At 42.1% G+C, this 24,086-nt stretch overlaps 2 protein-coding genes across 3 annotated transcripts; one reads left to right on the top strand and one right to left on the bottom strand.

Annotated features, from left to right (window-relative positions):
- The first annotated feature begins 6,721 nt into the window (after positions 1-6,721).
- On the top strand, positions 6,722-7,565 carry LOC109745877 (thiosulfate sulfurtransferase 16, chloroplastic). The gene is made up of 2 exons (XM_020304992.4): positions 6,722-7,140; positions 7,238-7,565. Exons 1-2 carry the CDS (start codon positions 6,826-6,828, stop codon positions 7,325-7,327), a joined length of 405 nt encoding a protein of 134 aa, XP_020160581.1. The 5' UTR covers positions 6,722-6,825; the 3' UTR covers positions 7,328-7,565.
- A 10,853-nt stretch (positions 7,566-18,418) lies between these two features.
- On the bottom strand, positions 18,419-22,294 carry LOC120967271 (uncharacterized). 2 transcript variants are annotated; one of them, XM_045230401.1, is made up of 3 exons: positions 19,096-22,294; positions 18,949-19,022; positions 18,419-18,713 (listed from the first exon to the last, which is right to left on the bottom strand). In XM_045230401.1, the coding sequence occupies exons 1-3, from the start codon at positions 19,805-19,807 to the stop codon at positions 18,699-18,701; spliced, it is 801 nt and encodes a 266-aa protein (XP_045086336.1). In that variant the 5' UTR covers positions 19,808-22,294; the 3' UTR covers positions 18,419-18,698. Both variants share the same exon structure in this region; 1 of them encodes a protein (XP_045086336.1).
- Positions 22,295-24,086: the final 1,792 nt, after the last annotated feature.

Raw genomic sequence — 24,086 nt, 5'->3', positions numbered from 1 at the left:
CTGCCGGAAGGAAACATAGACACATTGTTGAGGTCGGCCTAGCTCTCTTGGCCGGCGCATCCATGCCTCTCAAATTTTGGGGCGAGGCTTTTCTTACCGCTGTTCATATCATCAACATGCTTCCTAGTCGTGTCATTAATCATGAAACACCGGTAGAAAGACTCCTTCACACCAAACCCGATTATACATCACTTCGTGTTTTTGGGTGCGCATGTTGGCCAAACCTTAGACCCTACAACAATCATAAGCTTATGTTTCGCTCGAACCAATGTGTCTTCTTGGGCTATAGTCCCCAACATAAAGGAGTTAAGTGCCTTGATGTTTCCACTGGACGAGTCTATATCTCTAGAGATGTCGTTTTTGACGAGACAAAATTTCCCTTTGCTGATCTACATCCAAACGCCGGTGCCCTCCTTCGCCAAGAAATTCACCTTTTGCCATCACATCTAGTAGGTGCCCTTGGGGAAGATAACTGTAATGATCACATGCCAAATAATCCTCATAATGGCTTGCTTGAGTTATGTGATGATGCAGGAACAAACATCGAAGCAAATGGTGGTCACGGTGATGAAAACGGTGAAGAAACGGCTCCAAACGAGCCATATTTCATGTGCAGGCCCTCATGGAACATATCCTCCTCGGGATCCGAGCCGCACCAGTCCTGCAGGCGATCTCCTTCGGGGTTGCCGCCCTCTGCACCTGTGCCCGACAACGACCCGCCCGACCGTGCTCGGGTCGCCCGCCCCGACTCGGCAACGCGGCGCGCCTCCGACCAATCAGCGGGCGCTGATGGCCCGCACCAATCTCCGGGCTCCACGCGGCGGCTGATGAGCCGCTTCCCCGATCCGCCCACGTGCTACGCGCGGCGCCCGCGTCAGCCGACCGGCTTGGGCCCCCGTGCGGTGGACCACCCGACCGGCGCTCGATCCAGGGAGGATTCCCATCATGACGCTCCGGGTGGGAGCGGATCTCCTGCTGCGGTCGGGTCTTCTATGGTGGTAGGCGCTCCTTCGCCGCATGCTGAGGCTGCAGAAAATCCTGCCGCCTCGTCAGATCGCAGCATATCTGCCTCGGGATCACCGGGGGATGCTGCTGTGGATTCCTCTGTTGCAGACCCCAGATCTTCTGTGCAGCAAACTACGGCTGTTTCACCATCGATGCCACGGACACGTCTACAAAAAGGGGTATTGCAACCTGTTAGTTATAAAAAGGTACTTAAGTTTGGCTTAGCTTGCTCTACAGGTGAACCACAAACGCTTGATGAGGCATTGGGTGACACAAAGTGGAAGCAAGCTATGGAAGAAGAGTACAAAGCACTCCAGAAAAATAAGACATGGCATCTAGTTCCTCCACGGCAAGGTAAAAATCTCATTGATTGCAAGTGGGTATTCAGAATCAAAAGGAATTCTGATGGAACTATTGTCCGGTATAAGGCTAGGCTTGTTGCAAAAGGATTTAAGCAACGGTATGGCATCGACTATGAGGATACTTTTAGTCCCGTTGTAAAAGCTGCCACCATTCGTCTTGTTTTGTCTATTGCTGTTTCCAGGAGATGGAGTCTCAGACAGCTAGATGTTCAGAACGCGTTCCTTCATGGTGTTCTGGAAGAGGAAGTGTATATGAAGCAACCTCCTGAGTTTGAGAACAAAAATACACCCTTCCATGTTTGCAAGTTAGATAAAGCTTTGTATGGACTCAAACAAGCTCCTAGGGCATGGTACTCCCGTCTCCATCAAAAATTACAAGCACTTGGTTTTGTTCCTTCCAAGTCTGACACATCACTGTACAATAAGTGCAATACATCTATCTTTTTACTTATTTATGTTGATGATATTATTGTCACAAGCTCATCAGATGAAGCAGTGACAGGACTGTTGAAAGATCTTAGTGATGAATTTGCACTGAAGGATTTGGGAGACTTGCATTTTTTCCTAGGTATTGAGGTAAGAAAACAAGGAAGTGAACTTCACCTATCTCAGGAAAAATATGCTACTGATCTTGTAAGAAGAGCTGGGTTACAGGGATGTAAGTCATCACCAACTCCAATGTCAAGTTCTGAAAAGATTTCTCTTACAGAGGGAGAACTCCTGAATCAGGAAGATAGCACCAAGTACAGAAGCTTGGTTAGTGCACTCCAGTACTTGACTCTTAGAAGACCAGATATTTCTTTTGCCGTGAACAAAGTCTCTCAGTTTCTTCATGCTCCCACTACAGTTCATTGGACTGCTGCAAAACGGATAGTAAGATATGTCAAAGATAATGTTAATGTTGGTCTTACTTTCTCCAAGTCTACTTCAACTCTTGTTAGTGCATTCTCTGATTCTGACTGGGTAGGAGATATTGATGATAGGCGCTCGACTGGTGGTTTTGCAGTGTTCTTTGGACCTAACCTAATAATTTGGTGTGCAAAGAAACATGCTACAGTCTCAAGATCCAGTACAGAAGCAGAATACAAGGCTTTGGCTAATGCAACAACATAAATTATCTGGGTTCAGTCCATGCTCAGACAACTTGGGATAAAACATAGTCAAGCTCCATGTCTTTGGTGTGACAATCTTGGTGCCACTTATCTGTCTGCAAATCTTGTTTTTCATGCAAGAACAAAACATATTGAGATTGACTTTCACTTTGTTCGAGAAAGGGTTGCTAGCAGGAAGCTTGAGATCCGGTTTGTGCACTCCAGATATCAAGTTGCAGATGGCTTCACCAAGGCATTGCCTACAAGGAGTTTTGAAGAATTCAAGCGTAATCTCAACTTAACAAAGTTGTGATTAAGGGAGGGTGTTAAACATATAGTTCAGCGCATACATATTGCATCATTGTAACGTGATAGATCTCTTGGAGATATTCTGGTTGTTTGTTTAGCCTAGATAACTATCTCAACCGTGGCTATCTCTATCCCTCTCTTTCTTTCTCTCCAATATGTACTCTATCTCTTTGTATGCGCTACAGGGATCTGCGCCCCTGCCTATAAACATGAACCACGTCCCCTCGCACCGAGGCAAGACGTTTACCGCAATCTTCACATGACGGACTCCAACACATCAGCATAAGTCTCTTCCCACTCGAAAAACCCACATCGTCGGAACTAGAAATCATGAACTACACAGATGTATAAAGATGAAGAACCAGATCAGAGTTGAGATTCAGGCATTCACACTCCAAAGGATGCACATGTAGTACCAATTTCCTGGCCTTTTCCTGCCGGTAGAGATGTCGCCGATGACTTCTCGACCACATCTGGGCCATGGGATTAGCGGTAGTAGCTCGGTGTTTGGCACCTGCGGTGCGGAGGAAGAAGAAGCGAACATGGCAGTGAGGACTTCAGCTAGCGAAATGGGGATCCAGATTGACAATGGTGAGGATAAGGCTTTGAATAAATGCATCTACCCGCATCGTTGCCTGTCCACTCGGGCTGATCGTGGAGGAGAGAAAGGCTGCCCAGGTGCCGCATACACCGGTCCTCATATATGTCACGTAGCAAGGACCATACTGGACTGAGTTAGCTCGGCCTCATAAATGACAACAGACAAACTAGTTTGCCACTGTGCAGAAATGACTGGCCGAGCTGAATACCTGGGCATATACATGCATGCTCGTGAATCTCGAGGACGATCAACCTCTGAGATAATAGTACTATATGGTAGTATGACCCATATCGAATTTCCGATACATACAGTTGCAATTTTGGTAAAATACATGCCTAGTAATTTTCCTACAATAACAATGGTTATTATTAGTTTTGCGAGAAAATCTCTCGATCTATTTATTAACTATCAAGGTAGTACAAAGAACACGAGAAGTAAAAAATTACATGCAGGTTCGTAGACCACCTAGCGAGGACTACTAGCATGGGAGCGAGCGGAACATTGTTGGTAACTCTGCATCCTACAACATCCATGGTAATTTATATTGAACAATCCTGGCAACTATGATATGATTGATTTTATCCATGAGAATTCACATGGGGTGTAGAGATGCATGCATGATGGCTACGATTCAAAAAAGTGCGTCATAACACAATTACCACTACCATGACTATGTACTGCCTATATTGAATTCAACCATTTTTCACAAAACAAGCATGATCCTGATAAATTTTGGTAGATCAGGACTGGTAATTTTCCTACAACATTACTGGTAATTACGATACATGATATATACTGACTAAATTGCTTTCGTGGAACATGCATTCTAAATATTCTAGAAAAAAATGATAACCATGAGATGAATGGACTAAAACATGATAATTACCATAGGGAAAATTAAAGGTGCATGCCTAGTACCTATGATAAATCTCCCTTGTAAATCCAACACAACTGCCACGGTAATTAGGTGGAGAATGTGTATTGTTTGGTACATTTCTCAGAAAAAAGAATGGAGTCAAATTCATCTAGTAAATTGGCACATTGTTCAGAAAAGTGGAGAGGGTGTGGTGTTGATTTTGTTCTCAAAATCCACCCACAAAATACCAAAATCGCCACAAAACGCCATCCCAGAATCTGCAAACAACCATTCAACACCCGCACATCCATAGAGATCACACAACGATATTGTGGAGCATATTTTTGAAACACATTGGAGTAAGGCCCTATTTCGGCAGATGCAAACCCACAAGCCCTCCCACGTCGACGTATTGTCCAACCATGAATATTCACTAATACGACTTTGTCATCTCGATCAAAGCAAATCATATGGGCTGCCGTGTGAGGATACCGCCCCTTATAGGATCCACGTGACACCCCTCTTCCACATATCACCACACCACAACATAGGGGGAAATGAGGAACGAATCCCCAGAAAAATAGAGGATGCTTTCGGGTATTGGTGAAAGGACCACTCACCTGAGATTTCACGCGGTACACCACAAAGTCATCGAAGACCGGTAGAAACCATACGCCAATTCCACCGTTGATGAGAGCAAGGGAGAACAGGGATGGGGCATAGGGAGCACACTTTCCAAAATTGAACAACTTACACCCCGCTCCCCCCCCCCCCTAATGAATGCGAGTGGGAGCGGTTTGTTGTAGCGTCGAAGTCAATGTGAGGGGGCAGCTGCAGAACACATGAAAAAGTAACTTTGAGGTGGATCTTGGAAACACTCAGACCGAACTTTCACCGGTGAAATGGGTCGATCAATCTTTTCATGACTTAGCTAACGGCCACGCACGGCCACCAATCCCTTCTCGCCCCGCAAGAATCACATGCACAGAAACAACCAACGACAAACACAGCCGCGAGATGCGCAACGGATGGGAACCGATGAGTTTGGATTTTGTCCCAATTGGAATGGTCACGACTTAATAATTTCATTGAATAATACATGGGAAACAAAATTTATCAAAGTCAAAAGTATTTTCCAGATACTTTTTTGAGATAAATTATACTCCCTCCGTTCAATAATATAGTGCGCATAGATTTTTTGAAAAGTCAAATTTTGCAAACTTTGACCAAGTTTATATAGGAAACTATTTATATCTATGATAGTAAATATATAAAATATGAAAATATTTCTTATGATGAATCTAGAGATATATTTTTGGCATTCTAGATGTAAATAGTGTTGTTCATAAACTTGCTCAAAGTTCGTTAGGTTTGACTTTTCAAAAATCTATATGCATTACATTATGGAACAAAGAGAGTATATAAACTATCTTATTTTGTGGAACTAAGACAATACTTTGATTAATAAACTACAATAATTAAGATATAATGCTATTTTTTAAAGGACATCAATAGAACATGTGCAAGGCATGTAAGGAATGAAATGTCCATGGATAGGATAAGCAGACAAGTCCCCGCCAAAAAAAGAAAGAAAGGGATAAGCAGACAAGTAGGAGGAGCCCCACCGAGGCTATCCTTTTCATGTGCTGCATGATTGAATTGTTATCTCCCTCCGATGGAAAGAGAGACTACGCGTTGGGTCCTTTTCGAGCAACATATCTTTTTACCTCGCTCATCGGGAGCGTACGTGGCACATACAAGATTCAACTGGTCTGACCATTTGGTTATTTATGTCGCCGCATCTTCATCATGGCAATGTGGACTTGTCCTCGACTACACACAACGGGAGTAACATAAATCGTAACATCATATATATCTAGGAAAAATAGATTGTGTGGCAAGTAATTAATAAAAAAAGAGAGTCATGTGTTAACATAGTTAGTTACTAATAGCATGAGTAACATCACACATATCAAGAGAAGATGAGTCTACAACCTAATAAATGAAATGTTGCACGACATCGTATATATGTTACTCCCCACTATAAAGATGGTAACATAAACTAGTAACATATGTATGTTACTAGTCCAAGTTACTCCCCACTGTGCCTAGTCTTAGTCTTACCTAACATGAGCCGTCCAACCAATCAATAATAGCTGGCTAGAATAATGCACCTCAGGTTTTGGCATCAAACCATACACACGCAAGCACATGAGATTGAAATATAAGAATAAGAGATGGTGTAAAAGGAGATTATTACATGATATGCTATTAAATTCACATGAAATAAATATTACAAGTATGTATATCGTCTGACATTTCCATATATAACTCTCCTTGGTCGCAGAAGATAAGGTCGACACAGACCGAGACGATTGAGAATTAGGAGACTTTATACGATGAGAAAGTGATGGATGCGGCTACCCGGGCGTGAAGGCATCAACCACTGCCTCCTCTCCTATAAATAAACACCCGTTGGTAGCACTTATCTTCCCATCAAGGCATCAACCAATCCACTCCACAGCCCCCGGAGCCAGACACACCAACAAGCTTCCCTGTCTTCATCTTCTTCTTCTTCCCTGCTCAAATCTTCCATACACCATGGGCTCCCTGAGAAGCAGTGGCAGCGGCGCGGCGGTGCCGGTAGAGAGTGTTGACCCTGAGGCGGCGTGCGCACTGCTGGCCTCGGGGCAGTACGGGTACGTGGACGTGCGCATGTGGGAGGACTTCGACAAGGGCCATGTCGCCGGCGCACGCAACGTACCATACTACCTCTCCGTCACCCCTCACGGTAAGGAGCACAACCCTCACTTCGTCGACCAGGTCGCCGCGCTCCACGCCAAGGAGGACCGGTTCCTCGTTGGCTGCCGCTCCGGAATCCGGTCAAGGCTTGCCACTGCAGACCTCGTCGCCGCGGTAAGTACTAACTACTAAGTGGTTTCACGACACTTTGTTGGTTGCTTGTTTATTGATTGATTCATCGACCTGCTGGCTTACGGGTTTGATGGCGCAGGGATTCACGAGTGTGAAGAACCTGGAGGGTGGCTACCTCTCCTTGCTCAAGAGCGCAAGCTACCCGCAGCCGACAGCCAGCCACCACTGATCCACCAATTCCGTATCTTGAATAAGTACTACGATGTAGTATTATCCAACGTCTTACGAAGAATAAGAGGAGGAGTTAATTTCCATGGAAAAAGAAGGCAGTATGTATGGATATGCATCCTGGGTTCTTGGCATGAACTTTGTTCCAACCAATAGCGCTACTAGCTGAATACTGATTTCCCCTTTTATGAATGTATCTCGCAAAAAGAAAACTAAAGAAAATGTTTTATTCCTCTGGTCTAGAAAATGTCAACTATCATAACCTCCTAAATAATTTTAAGGGTTATTAGTGCATATGACGTTGACAAAGTGATCATGTGCTACTGTCGTTAGTTAATTACCATGCATTGTAATCGCACAGCATGCATTTGGACTAGTATATGTGGGGTAAGAGCAGGATGCGGACACCCTGGCCTGACTGGCTCACCGATAGATTGTCCAAGTGCCTAGTGTGTGCCACACAGATAGGCAACAAAATCCTGTTGTTCGACAGTGATCCAATTCCTTTTAATCCTTCTCATCGGAGCAAATCCTTGAGGACGTCAAAAGGTTTGCATCCTTTGGCTTGGGCTCCTGCTCTCCCCTTCTACTTATCCTCCTATGTATAAGCACATATACACATTCGAGTATGTTCACTCAATTATTCTCTCATGTAAAGCTCACTCTCGGCAACAAGGATGACAATGGCCACCAATCATCTTTCCCGTGTTATCTCTCCTACATCTCTTCTCTCCACTTTCATAACTTTGCCGTCCTTTTACACCATCTCCAGATGCAACATGGAACGAAGGGCACCTCCAGGCTCTAGTCGCCCCATGCATAACACTTTGACCTCTCCCACCGGCCGAGGGCCTTAGACCTGCCCTTTGTTGTCGCCCTACATCCTAAAGATGGAAAATATCATTTCGTGGGGCACCTGCTTTGTGGGATCCTGACATTATCGTCACCTCAGTCTCCCTCAGGATCCGTAACACGGGATATCCTCTCGCCGTTGCGGGCAAGGATGTCAGCCTTGTCTGGCGATATTGGCACAGTTGCTTGCCTAGATTGGGTGGTGGCCCCGCCGATACGCTCGGCATGGTCACGAGTCTTCGTCGTACTTATGTGACTCCCTATTATTGCAGCAATTCTTTTTTTATATGTTTGTATATCATTTATGTGAACTATGGTAGCACAACAAGATGGGGTTTAGGTTAGATTTACCATAGCCTGATATAGAAGTAAATGTGAGATTCGTCATAATCTTATATTACCCGGGACAAGTGCATATTCTACTATTAACATGTATGCATATTGTATACACTGTCTAACTTTGCTCTTCAAGGATCGCTACTAACTGTGTGCTTCATTTGTGATCTAACCACTGCAAATCAATGCCACAAACACACATATTAACAATTGCAGATGTACCATGTGCATAGAAACAACTTAATTAACGAAGCGCCTGATAATAAAGTGTGATATTCAGTATACTGGCTATTGTTTGGACATGCAGAAAAACTTTTTGTATGTTTCATGTAAGCTAGGTGTATTTCCATAGAACTTTAGGTCATTGAAGTTTTAGTTTTTGTTCATAAGGCATTAAAATTTTAATTTTCTCTCTGCTATAAGAGGAAAACAACTTGGGAGGCCTCCAATGATGCAATAACGAGCCAAGCAACGAACAATCTATGTATGGAGAAGAGAGGCCTTCATCACCTAACCTTTTCAAAGGGTAACCTTTCTAGTGATTTAGCAGGAAAACAACCACCTAGTTGTACGATGAGAAATGCAACCCTGAGTAGCTTGCCGAACATGAGCTTTACTAACAGCGTTACACATAGCTTAGGCAAGCAGGCACATGCACAATAATTGGATAAATGATGTTTTACTCTCTATTTTATTTTATTTTTACATAAAATTTCTTCTATATGTAGAATAATTGTTCTATGCTTCTGGGCTTTAAGAAATTAGCTAATACTATATTAGTGAATAGTTATTACACCCAAGCGCCTAGTTAATGTCTATAAGTAAAAATTAAAAGACCTAATGTGCAGGTATAAGTTTGGACCATGGTGCAATGACATGCACAGTGATCAAAGAAATAAATCCGATCGGTGGCGGCTAGTTTAGTTAGCTTGACATTCCATCTTTGATAAATGCCAAACATTTTATATTTCAGGTTAAATTAAATGTTGGAATGTAATTTTTGTACTTCCTTCATTCAGGTGCATAGGTCACCTAGTGTAAACCAAATATCAAAGAATATTAGCCGGGGTTGCAATTAATATGCCTCATAATATACACATTCCCTCAACCGGCTTCCACGTAAAGCCCCTTTAACTTCTTCGCTATCCTTCCCACACATACATATGTTAAGCCTTCATCCTCAGACATGTAGGATTAACTACTTATTTCCATTGCAGTTTTTGATGGCATGTGATCGTCGCATTTCCACAACTTTCAAATATAACGCCGGCCTCTAACAGTATGTCTTGGTCATGGTGTAGCTCCTAAGGTACCTTATCCAAGTGGATGGAGGGAATACTAAATATATAGCACACACACATCATCAATGAAATATTGAACCCACTAAACTATAAAGATAAGACACATTTGACAATTAAAATGTAATGTAACATGCTAATAATTCAATGACGAGCTCCTCGTAAAAACCTTATATACTCTAGAATTATCAATTTGTTATTACCAAATCATAACCTGGAAACCACTACAAAGATACTTTTATACTATGGCTATAGTGATCTCTATCAAGATACTTAAGAATATAAACACATAAATATACACTACTCCCTTTGTAAACTAATATAAGATCTTTTAGATCACTACAGAGGGAGTATATTCTTCATGGTGTCACAAATTAATCCGAGAATGTATGCTATTTTGTCTTATCTTGTTTCTTACATTTAAGAAATGCCATACATTTTAAGGATGCAATGCATCCAAAAGACCAAAATTAATGTAACCGTGATTTGTATATTTAAAATATACATAAATATATTAGATAAAGCTATGGAATGACGCAAATGAGTCATGAAAAAGTAAAAAAGTTCAGTATAAATACGCTCATGGTTTTTCGAGTATGAGGAAGATGCTGACATCAACATGGAAAATAGTAGTGGCTCTTTGGAAGCTAGTTATAATTATTTTTATTTCAACGGTATAAACTTTGCTATTATTCTACATAGTTGAGCTTGTCACCTATTAGAACTTTCTTACAACGTTTAAGTATGTATTAATCCTAGTTATGGAACTTATCATCTCTTCAATTGCAATTTGTTTATTTATTTATTCTAACAATGACTACACAGAAATGACTTATAAAATAGAATTTCGAGCGAGGTACATTTCACATATTTATTTATTCACTTAGCATTGCAATCATTAATTAAACTATATAATATTAAACTTAGTGCGCCAATTGATTCATACATTGTCAATTCTTTATGCAATTAAATCAAAGATAACATTGATAATTCATTGTACACTGTAAATTTCGCAAGCATTAGAATCAAAGTTGTCAAATTCAAGTTACCTAAAAATACGTTAAAATCATGAACTACAACCAAAATTTATTTCAGTTGTGTATTTCCATTTTGGTATGAAGCAGAGTATAGGTATCGAGCAGTGGCGCAAAGATTAGAAGAGAGAGAGGCGACATGTCTTAGCAAGCCTCGACACCATGCTAGTCGCAACATCGTAGGTGAAATATGTAGACAATTCCTGCTGATAGTTTTAGTGGGGTTTTTCCTTAATTTGATGAAGTTGTCCAATATTCATAGACTGAAAGAAAATATATCGAGAATAGTGTTGCAGGTTTCGATTAAACTCAAAACTTTGCTTGCTTCTCAAGAGGTTGTAGTTTTACTTAGTAATTTTTACCTCTTGGCTATGAGTGAAAAAGTTTTAAGATATGATTACATAGGTTTTGGGTGTTTTGATGCAAGGTAACCGTTTCATCCATTATGAAGAATATGGCAAGTGCATGAATGTCTCTACGATGATTGTTGTCAAAGTTGGCCATGTACTGGGATTGCTTATTTTATTTTAATATTTCTTATTATTATTATGTTTTGATTTATATAATGGTACCTTCAACATTCGGTCTTGGCAATGGTCAATTTTTCTGGTAACTAAATATGAAAGGTCCAATGCGTCTAAGTTAGTTTCTTGTGAGAGATTGACATGGGATTTGTCTACTCCAAAGAGACCCGGTTGTCAAAATATTCGTATTACTAAGATGTTTAGTTCTGTCTTCAGAAATTACATTATGTTTTTACTTGTTACAACTTTGGCACTTGCTTGTACTTGGTTGGGTCTACTTTTATTTTCAATTATTTCTCTTCTGTTAGGTTTTAAGGTACTCACAGCAACAACATGAATGGGCGAGAGTTTTGCACCGTCACATGAATACCGTAAATACATGTTTACCACACACCCCCTATGTTAGGGCTCTCACCACACTGAAAATAACACGACCCCTATCTCTCCAGGTGCCACCGGGAGGGCCACCACATTTCTGTTGGGGAACGAAGCATGAAATTAGAAAATCATACGACGCGCGTGATTTTTACATTTTTCGTACCTTTTTATCCAGCCAGAGGCCTGGGGATTGACTCTATCAGTAGACCATGCAGACCTCGTTGGGGATGAATCCGGTTGTCATCGAACCCCAGCAAGCACAAGATTGTTGCCCTCGTATCCAATCTGCTGCCCACGATCAGAATCAGCATTGGAATCTGCAGGGACAGCAACCCCTGCTCCACTGTTCACCACCACAACTAGAGGAACCAGATATGGGTGCTCCAGGCTTTCAGCGAACTCCTCAAGAAATGGGAACCTAATAAATACGGAGTAGATGACAATGGTGGCAGCCACTTTTTGCCCGTCGGTGCTCACACAAGCTAGTTGCTCAAAACTTTCTTGCGGATCCGAGGTCACTAACCTGTCAACTGCATCCAGGAGAAACTCAATGCCTGCCTCTTCCATTCCTCTCAGCCAGTGGCAGCCGTCGCCGAAACCCTCGTCGGCAAAATCAATACCCTGACCGGTCGCCACCAACGGGGTTGGGGACGGGAGGGCCGTCTGCCGAGATGTTGGGGTGGTGGTAGGCGGCCGGGGCACCAGAAGACGAGTGGGGCAGGGGCGAGGCGAGGGTTTCGAACTGTCCTGTTCCCCTTATCTGACCCATGGACCGGCATAAAACCTAACGTCCTGGTCCACGGCCCAGACCACACCCATGTTTCCCCCATCCCAAAAGTACGTGCAAGGCCCATGTACAACGCACTATTTCGTACGGCATTCCATCTCCCAGCCTATTTTCCACAAACTGTGTCAGACGAGCCGGACTGCTTTTCCCCCATCCTGAGCTCAGAACAGAAGGCAAAGATATCGGGAACAGCTGGGCTCGGGCACCAAAACGCCCCTTCCATCATTCTGCACCAAATAGTTATTATAAGGGCAAGGCGCAGGTGCAATCCTAGCATGTTCTTGGGATTGTGTTGGTATTATGATCCAATCAACCCTGGAACCAGGATTCTGCATCGCCTAATTAAACAGTGAAGTAGAGTAGTACTATTTCATCAGATATATCAGGATTAAACAAGTCCCGTGAGCAGAGCACATGGCCGTTGTCCCGTGCCGCACCGAACGGCCGCTCGTCGGCTTCTCTCAAATCTCATCAACTCAGAGAATTGGAAAAACCTTCGCATTGTGTCTTTATATGTGACCAAGTTACTATGAAAAATAATAAACTTGTAATACGGCGATTATTTAAAAAAAGTGTTCTCAGAGATGAGCTATCATGTGTGAAGATTCATGGCTTTCAAGTCAAATGATCAATCTTACGGCCACATTCATGGCATAGTTTGTTCATATGATATCATATTGTGCACAAGGGTGCATCTTGGAATGCAAAAAATATTGCTAAGGAATTTTTTATTTTCTTTCAACGAAAATTTCATTTTCCATTTTTCGAGTGCTCAAAATGAGTTTTTTTTTTGTGAAGGAAATACCATATATTTGTTGCAAAATTGGACCAAATCATTTTATCAAATATGAGGCCATATTTAATGTACAATTGACCAAATGGTTGGGTGTCAAAAGCTTTTATCCACCTCTAGTGAAAAAGACAAATTTTCACCTATTCAGTAGGAAGTGGGTCAAATTTGAACCGCAGCTGCCTCATAGTTTTCTCTTTATTATTTCCAAAAATCATTTTTAGGTAGATAAGTATCTATTAAATCAGAGATACACTAAAAGATTTCCAAGATCCAACCACTAGCTAGAAATGGTCATACACGCCGTTTTGACCACATTTTGAAACGGGCATAGAAACAAAAATGAAAAACCTTCGCATTGCATCATTATATGTGACCAAGTTACCAGGAAAAATAATATACTCGTAATACGGTAATTATTTTTAAAAAGTGTTCTCAGAAATGATCTATCATGTGTGAAGATTCATGGCTTTCAAGCCAAATGATAAATCTTATGGCCACATTCATCGCATAGTTTGTTCAAATGATCTCATATTGTGCACAAGGGTGCATCTTGGAAGGGCAAACATTGCTGGCTAAGGAATTTTTCATTTCCTTTTGACAAAAAAATCATTTTCCATTTTTCGAGTGCCCCAAATGAGTTCTTTTGTGAAGGACCTACTATATATTTGTTGCAATATTTGACCCAATTCATTTTCTAAAATATTAGTACAATTGACAAAATGGTTGGGTGTCAAAAGCTTTGATCTACCTCTCGTGAAAAAGACAAATTTCCGCCGATTCAGTTGGAAGCAGGTCAAATTTGAACTACAATTGCCTTATAGTTTGCTCTTTCTTTTTTCCAAAAATCACTTCTAGGTACATAAGTACCTATTTAATCAGAGATATATGGTTTGTTGGCGAGACATCGAGGTTTGGATGGTGGCCAAGGGCCCCAACTCCAGAGCGCGTAAACTGGCATGCCAGCCGCGTGGTCACCGCGTGACCGTGGCGTTGCCACGCGTTCTGGGCGGCCTAGTCATGTCTGGTGGGTTGGGCACTCCTCAGGTAGGTGTTAGGAAGAATAATACGACGGAAAGATCTCACGAGGAGACTGAACTAAGCTCAAACACGAATTAGCAGCCAAGTGTTTGATTAGCGGTGGGGGAAATGCACATGGCCAATGGTCCTAAGTATTGGCTGAGGATGATCATCTACTAAGGATACTTACTTGGCAAATTTGCAGCTCAAATGGAGGATCCTAGGTGGCACTTGCTTTGCAAAGTACCACACTGGACAGAAATATGCATGTTGAAGCTAGGCTCAAATGAATGAATGGATTGAGCTGAAATTTGGTGGAGGATGGTCATTTAGGCATAGGAAATCACTGTAAAAATTTGATGTCATTTGGACATGCCAAAGTGGTACTTCCTTCAGAATGCTCTTCTCTAGACAAAAACTTGGGAAAATTATTGAGAGGAATTGGCTAAATAAAATGAGCTCAAATTTGGTGGAGGGAAGTTATATAGGAAGGAACATGCCCTGGAAAAGTTTTAGCAATAATTAAGCAATATAAAATATAAGTGCTTCACAAAATGAAAATATGACTAGAATAAAAGATTGGATGATGAGCTCACATGGATTGCTGGACAGAGCTCAAATTTTGTGGAGAGCGATTATTTGAGCATAAGGAAGATTTGGAAAAATATCAGATCATTTGGATAATCCTAGCTAGTTCTTCCTTCACAAAGCTTCTCTATGGATAGAAACTTTGGAAATTTTCTGAGGAAGATTTACTAGGAAAATGGAGCTGAATATTGGCATGTGGCAATGATTTCGATATGGAAGATTGCCCAAAAAGTTTTAGGGCAATAGGAGGGGTCTAGATAGCACTTGCTTTGCAATGTGCCAAACTAACCAGAAAACAGAAATTGAAGCTGGGCTCACATAGATGATTGGATTGAGCTGCCATTTGGAGGAGGATGATAATTTGGGCACGTGAAGGCACTGTAAAAATTCCATACCATTTGTATAAATAAAAATGGTACTTCCTTCACAACGCTGTTCACTGAACAAAAAATTGGGAAAAATATTAAGGGAAATTGGCAAAATTAATGAGCTAAAATTTGGTGGATTTACTATGCTAATGGAGCTGAATTTTGTCATGAGGCAATGATTTGTATAGTAAAGAGTGCCCAAAAGTTTTGAGGAAAATTAAGAAAATATAAATAGCACTTTCTTCAAGAGGTGCTATTCTGGACATAATTGGAAAATGAATATTCTTCAATTATTTTTGAACTAGGCAAGGAAGGTTTTTGACATATTTGAGGAAGATATGATCCAAAGAATTTATGAGATTTTTTTGGTGATTTTGGGAATGACAGAAATGTAGGCTGCTTCACAACCTAGGGCAAAAATTGTCACATGGACATGACAGAAAGGCAAAACTGATGAGGTGGCGCCTAGTGATAGCAATGCACAACAATTTACAAGGCTATGACCATCTATATTGGTCGTGATCAGCTAGAAATAAGGCAGCGGACTAGTGTTGTCTGCTTTACGACCATTTCGTGTAAGAAAATTATGACATTTCTGACCAAAATGGTCGTTATCGTCTAGGGTTTAGAGTCCCCCAGACAACTTATGACAATTTGTTCGCAAATGGTCATAGATTTACGACCATTTCTTCCAGGGTCACTGACAGAAGGTCACAAGTTGACCTTCTGTTTACTAAGAGAGGAATATGTTTGGCAGGACGATCATCCAACCACTCCCCGGGTGGAGAAATCCTAACCAATCTATCTAACTAGTGACCAACAATATTAGACTTTCTATTACAATGCTCAAATATGACTATGGCAATATCTATGCTAAATTATAGAAGTCACTGAAGATTACGGACATAATGCAAGTCGATCTCTCTCATTCCTTCGTGGTATTCACAACTTCGAAGTTGTCTGAATTTATCACCAGTTTGTTGCAGCTAATTGAATGAGCCAAAAGTGACGGAAATCTAAGAGCGAAAGCTTCTATCATCAACACATCGGCAAAAAGATACATCTTCCAGTTATTGGCCACTATCAGTTTTCCATTCCCATCTCGGATAACAATACTAGTTGACGGAAAACATGCCCTAGTTGAAGGCAACATCAACATTGATTTTAGATTAACTGGGCAGCATCAGCATTGTTTTCAAAATCCACCCACGAAAAAACCCAAAATCACAACAAAACTCCATCCCAAAATCTGCAAACAATCATTCATCACCCACTCATCCTTAGAGATCACATAACGATACTGTGAAGAACATTTTTTAAACACATTGGATGTAAGGCCCTATTTCGTCTGATTGAAACCCAAACAACCCTCCCGCCTCGCTGTATTGTCCAACCAAAAATTCACATGCGTGAACGTCCACCAATATGACTGCTTCATATCTCTCCAAACGAATCACATGGGCTGCCGTGAGAGGATCCCACCCCCTATCCGGAAATACATGACACCCCTCTTCCACATATCATCATGCCACAACACAGGGGGCAATGAGGAACAAAGACAGATGATGCACTTGGGGATTGGGGAAATGGCCACTCACCTGCGATTTGAGGCAGTACACCGCAAAGCCGTCAAAGACCGGCATAAACCACATGCCAATTGCACCGTCGGTGAGAGCGGAGGGGAACAATTATGGGGGATAGGGGAGTTGTTTTATGATACCCTGGAACTAACACGGGCCGCTAATTTCTTCCGATCTAACCGACAGTTTTAGTTTGTATTCCAACAACACTGTGATGGAGTACCACCGTTAAAAAGAGGTGAGTGCCCCGATCTAGAGGGTAAAATTGGAATGACAAAGGGTACTAATGTGTTAATCTTTTATCTAATCTGCAATTCGTCAGTAACCGTAATCCCGAATTACAAGGGACGACTGGATCATGTGATGAACATGCAGCGATGACCAGGTTCGGCGGAGCGGAGCCCTCGCCATCGCCAGAAAGGTGATGCTCTGCAGATCAGGGCTAGGCTTAGCGGCCAGAGATGCGACAACGGGCTGCTGATGCATGACAAACAACCTCTCGACGGAACTCCATGTACGGATGAGACTGACCGTTTGGTGATGTTGTGTCTCATTTGCTGGTATACATTCGTCATTTGTTTAATCAATCGAAAAGACGATGCTCGATCATGCAGCGCTTAACCATCTCTTTCTGTATTCAGTAAATAGGCCTCATTTGATGTATATGCATGCATTAAAACATTCTTCTTCAGAGATTTATAAAGTTGGATGCTACATGTAAATTCCAACTACTAGTACGCCTGATATCCGCATAACTGGGCTACATACAGCAGAGCGAAGATGATATGGAGGGAACTCGACCTAAATGAAATAATAGATGAGGCAGCTTTGGTGGACCGATCGGGCACTGCAGTCCTTGAGTTCCTGCTTTGTGATACTAAATTTCAGAACACATATGATGGAGTAGTGGATATTCCAGAGATTGTTGCGGCTACATGCTGGTATGTATGGTGGCAAAGGAGAGAGATGGTGAGGGGAGAACAAGTTCAGTCTCCACCCTGAACTGCTCTATCTTTACTGGCTCTAACTCTAAATTTTGTGTGTGCATTTAAACAAACCAGCCAGGTAACTTGCTTGAATGAATAGAGAAAGCCAATGTCAGATTTTCAAGCTTTGAACGTGGATGCATCTTTTTCTGTGGAAGATGGCCTAGGTGCTTGTGGAGCTGTGGTGAGGGATTACAACGGTGGATTCATTGGAGCTTGTACAACACCGATGGAGCATGTCCCTGATGTGGTCTCCGCAGAGGCTGAGACAATGAGACAAGGTCTGCTATTTTTGCAAAGCCTAGGATGCAACAAGGTCCTTATCAAGATTTTGGTTACCAAATGGGGCATTTTTACCGAGGGTGACGGATAAATGCGGTAACCACGGTTACCACGAAATACCGAGTAAATTTCGAACGAAATTTTTTGAATTCAAAAATTTAATCACCAAAACTAAAAATTTTGAAATTTTGACAGTATCACCGCTATATTTATGGCATGTAAACAGTTTATAGCAATAGTAACTGGCCTTAAGAGACCCACAACACATATAACAATACAATGACCAATATAGATGTACAATACTCATAAACCATCAGAATAGCAGTCCAAGTGTCCAACAATATAGTTTCAGACTTTAGAGACTAAACTTAAGATTAGACACAGGAAGACACACATAGCAGTCCAACAACAAAAGAAGTGCAGCCAGTCCATATTACAGTCCCATAACAAAAGATCGTCGATTCGTTAATTACATACTACAAAGCATTGAGCAACAAACCAAATTGTCATTCAATTCCTTCTAGACTTGCAAGTCTCCTTCCTCGAATCTCAAAACGAATCAAGCTGCAAGTGAGCAAACTAAATGTCATGTTGTTAGCAAACAAATTTGTTTATATTATCATGTCTTCGAATTTGTTGACAATATATAATAAATAGATGGATGGCATGAGATAGCAGCAAACAAATAAAATTTTGGGTGTTAGCAAGCAAATATGGATGTATGTCATGATATGGAAGCAAATAGATAATTTTTCGGGTGGCAGCAAGCAAACAGACAAGGTTAGCACTTCATTATTACCTTCCTCTTCCTCCTTTTCCTTGTAGACTTCCGCAAAGGTTCATTGCTTTCACGAGGCAGCACGTCATTGTTACCTACAAAAATTACAAGTTAGCACTTGAACAACATAAATTCATACAATGTTAATATAAACTAAAGGGCTTTGACCTTCATCATCCTCCCCATCATCTACATCCTCTTCCTCCTCTTCCTCCTCACTTGGAGGCATCCCACTTCCTCTAGATCTCTTTTGTCCCACCACCTCTAAGACAACCGGACAATCACCATCACCATCACTATCACCATCATATTCATCCTCATCTTGAATGGAATCGCTTGTTGAGTTGCCCAACCAATCCATGATTTCGTTATTACAATCATAGAGAGTGGTATTCATCAACAACGCACAAGTATCAACCTCTTTCTCTTTTGGCTCACCAAGAATTAGTCGGATTCGCAGCCTAAGGTTGTAGTGGCAAAAAACCATCTTGTGCAACTTTTCAAAACCAAGACGGTTCCTCACTAGTGTATGCACTAAAGCGTATGTGCTCCAATTCCGCTCACAGTCACTTGAAGAGGTGCATTGAGAGACAATACGAATAGCATACTTTTGAAGCACCGGTGTAGTTCCTCCAAATGTTATCCACCACTCAGTTGGGGACACCTTTTCAGCTGCATTACGAGGGTACATGCCTTCGAAAGCCCCTCTTGTATTGACATAAGAGTGAACTTCAGGAATCATAGCAATGAACTCTGAAGGACTAGCCAACTTCTTAAGTGCTGCATTGAGTGCATTCACGTGTGATAGACTTTTTCCAAAGTTATACTTGTAGTGACTTGCCGGGTCCAGAACACCGGCTATAGAATGGAATGATAGCATGGCAGCAAGAATTAGTTCGCAACGACCATTAAAGGATAGCAACAATAAGAATAATTAGCATTTTACCAACAATAACAATTCTATGGCAGCAAGAATTATTACCTGCAACCATCAATGTGTTTTTGTATAAATGGTCAACCCTTTTGTCGACCACCTTTAGGTACTTGTTTTGGTCTAGAGAATCATGACAAAACAAAGAACTCAATTGATGCCTAGAATGCATCATCCTTGTCATAAAGCCAGAAAGTGACCCAAGCTTCTGTGAATCAGCATATCTAAGTATGCTATATATTGGGCCAATTAAATCTAGCACCCACTTCACGCTATTCAACCAGGTCCTACTTATCAAACAATCATATGTGTAGTCATAATCAACCTCGGAACTCCATGAGCTATTTTTCCACTCTGGAGATGTCATCCACACTTGGAATTTCTCTTGCTTATCCCAAAAGCTTTCTAGGAACATAAAGTTAGTTCCAAACCTTGTGGCATTCGGGCGCACCAACTCTCCACCTATGTGCTTCTGCATTTCAGCATGCAAAGTTGAATGATTGTACATGAATCTGCAAATTCTCTTACAACTACTAACCACTTCATTAATCTCAGAAAAGCATCCCATCTCCTTCAACATGAGGTTAATGGTGTGATCCGCACATGGCTGCCATGTGATGTGTGGGAAATCTGCAACAAGGTCAAGACATGCTTTCTTGAAGTTAGAGCCATTGTCGGTCACAAGTTGGACAACATGTTGCTGCCCTATCTCTTCGATCACTTCTTTGATGTGCTCAAACACAAACTGTGAATTTTGCATGTGTCCGGTGGCATTAACAGATTTGTGGAAATACATACGCCCATTGGAGAACACCATAAAGTTTATGATGCTCATCCGTGAAGGGCCAGTCCACGAATCTGACATGATAGTAACACCATATGTGGGCCAATCATCTTTGAACTTGGCCACATACTGCTGCAACTCTTCATAATTGCTATTTAAATAAACTCCATCAATATCTATCCCTTTAGGGGCAGGCACCCCTTTGCCAAGGTCTTGAGTCAATTTTATTGCTCCTACGAAGTACGGACAATTGGCTTTGTGCCCAGGGATGTCATTAGCGTGAAACCATTTTGCCCAAGCCTTCCCAATCCTGGATTCATATTCCACCTTGCTAATACACGCCTCCATTGTCTGATGTGGCCTAGTCTTGCTATATGCCAAGTCAACGTCAAAAAAGTCTTTGACACCACTTGAGCTGCTCCCTACACTTCCTTTAACAGCACTGGTTCTCCCATGATCTTCACGTAACGAATTTCGTAGGGTCTACTGGAGTACCTCATCATCTTCATCTTCACAATCGATATGTATTGCTGCACCTTGATTGTTCATATGATTGACCTCAGCTACCACTCTTTTCTTTCCTTCTTTGGAAGTCCTTCTCCGGGCCTCTCCCTCTGGAATGGCTTTCCGAAAAATGGCAACTACGTGATGAGGTGCATTCATGCAAGAGAAGACATGAGGGCCCAGTCCAGCTATATGCTGCTTGAATCGGGTTGAACCCCCACCATGTCTAACTAAACCACAATATCCACACTCCCATGCTTGTCCTTCCAATGATTTCCCATGACACCATATGTTTGTTATATCATTTGCATTACCTGAAATAAAAATACAGAAGCATATGTAATTATGTTGCATTTAATTTGGATAACATTTGACTACGGCAACTTCTATAAAAAAAGTATACCTACTATGGCGACTTCTACGGCTGCGTGCGATCAATGTGTAAATTTGCATTGCCTTGCTGGAATGGCCACACTAATTGCTGATTAAGCTTCTGAAATTACACAGCTTAGTTGCATCTCTTGGATCTGTTTAAGCTTTCAGTTAACTAGGCCAAGTGAAGTGTGTAACCTGCTGCACATTACTACAAAAGAAGTTGATCCACCTAGTAAATACTGGTATCTGGGACTACTTCTATTGCTGTAAACTAGTTTGAAGACAAAATGAAAGCATACTAGACAGAAAATTAGTAACAAAAATGAACGTAGATCTACAAGGACACAACCTTACCTATAGTTGGTTCTTTAACCGGCAGTGGAACCTCCAGGCCTCTGCTTATGCCACCCTGACGAGCCACCCCGGTGGCAAATCCGCTTCGGTTGATGTCATCCAGAAATCCCGTTGCTTGTCCTCCCGATGAATGGTCGACGGGGATCGTCACACTGCCGCTGCCGTGACCTCTGCCCTGACAAGCGGGAATAGTCTCTTGAGATGGGCCATGGACGCCGGCGACGACCCCCACTGTTCGCAGCTTGCCATCGCCACAGCCCCGCCCCATCCCCCTTCCAACACCGGCCATGCCGATGGGCGCCCCAGGTGGACGACGTGAAGAGGCGATATCAGGGTGGCGCTGCCGTGAGAAAGAGATCTAAGGGCGGATTGGGTGCCGCCGCCGCCGTCTCACTCGCGCCCAGGAGCCAATTTCTTGCGGGAGCTCGATTTGGGGAGAAAGACGGCTAGGTTAAGTCCGTGGTTGTGTGCCTGTGGGAAGTACGCTTCCTGTCTTCCTCTGCGAGGCTCTGCCTCAGCTGGGCCGTGCAAAAAATTCAAACGGGCCGGTATAATTTGCTCGAAAGGCCCATTTATCGGGGGGCATGGATAAACGCGGTTACCGCTTGGTAAATGGAAATTTCGATCGGTAACCAAAACCTTGGTCCTTATACAATCTGATAACGTTATTGTGGTGGACGCACTGAAAAATAATGAAGGCCATTCATTGGTTGCTGCTCCAATTCTTAGTGATTGTCGAGTGTTACTGAAAGAATTCGGGAAGGTCTACTTAGATTTCTGTAATAGAGAGTCTAATTGTGTTGCTCATGAGCTAGCTAGTTTCGGGATAGGTAATCCACCGACTTTGTGGTTGGATAACCCCCCAAATTTTCTTTTGAAGTTTTTAGCGGATGATGTAAGTGTTATCTAAATTAATAAAGCAAGCCATGAAGGCGTTCGCCTAAAAAAAATGAGGCAGCATCGTACCGCTGGCGGTATGGGGGTGTGACACGCCGCCGACAGCGGCTGAGATGCAGCATGGTTGAAGTACGACAGAGTTTTGTAGCCTCCATGATTTTTTTCGGGTAGGAAGAAGAAGATGATTGACGTTACGTGCACGCAAACAGGAAGGACGGTTTCCTATTACCCCGGATTACCAAAATAGATTAAGGAAATATCATTAGACATAAATTAGATACGGAAAAGTGTAAACTACCCTATCAAAGGAACGTCCAGATTTACTCGGGACTCCCATATATGTTTGAGGAGTGTCAGGGTACCGTAAAAAACCTCGGATAGGGAGGACATTTTCCAAACTTACACTCCGGCTCCCCCCTAATGAATGCGAGTGGAATTTGTTGATTAGTTTGTCGTAACGTCAAAGTCAATGTGAGGGGGCAGTTGCAGAACACACAACAAAATAACTGTGAGCTCCACCTTAGAAAGACGCAGGCCCACCTTTTATCTTACCCACGACTCGCAAACGGCCGCACACGGCCACCAATCCGCCATCGCCCCGTAAGCTGCCAGATGCGCATCGGACAACAGCCCATGATTCTGGATTTGTCCCAGTATTTGGAATGATCGTGAGTTATTAATTTCATTGAAAACTACATGTGTAACCAAATTTATCAAAGTCAGTAATATTTTCAACATACTTTTTGAGATAAATTATACAAAAAAGTTTCACGTTTGACAAAACAAAACTGGGATTATTCCCAGAGTTTGGTTGTACGTCCAAAATTCTTGTTTTGTGGAACTGAGACAATAAACTAATAATTAAGTTATAAAGCAAAATTTTAAAGGAAACCAAGAGAATATGTGCAAGGCATGGGAGGAATGAAATGTCCAAGGAAAGAGAAACCACGCGTTGGGTCATTTTCGACCAACATATCCTTTCATCTTGCTTATCGGGAGCGTACGTGGCGCACACTAGATTCAGCTAGTCTGACAATTTGGTTATTCGTGTCCCCTGGCCGTGTCGCCACATCTTCATCATGGCAATGTGGACTTGTCCTCCCTCTCTCTTACCTAATATGAGCCGTCCAACCAATCAATAATAGCTGGCTAGAATAATGCACCTCGAGCTTTGGCATCACCATACACACGCAAGCACATGATCTCGAAATTATAATGTACGAGGGTGCAAAAGGAGATTATTACCTGATTTGTGATTTAATTCACGGGAAATAAATGTAGTAGGTATGTATATAGTCTGACATTTCCATATAC

Source organism: Aegilops tauschii, chromosome 6, assembly GCF_002575655.3.
Source record: "Aegilops tauschii subsp. strangulata cultivar AL8/78 chromosome 6, Aet v6.0, whole genome shotgun sequence".
Classification (NCBI taxonomy): domain Eukaryota; kingdom Viridiplantae; phylum Streptophyta; class Magnoliopsida; order Poales; family Poaceae; genus Aegilops; species Aegilops tauschii.
Note: the sequence above shows the minus strand (reverse complement) of the source record. Positions and strands in the feature narration are given on the sequence as shown.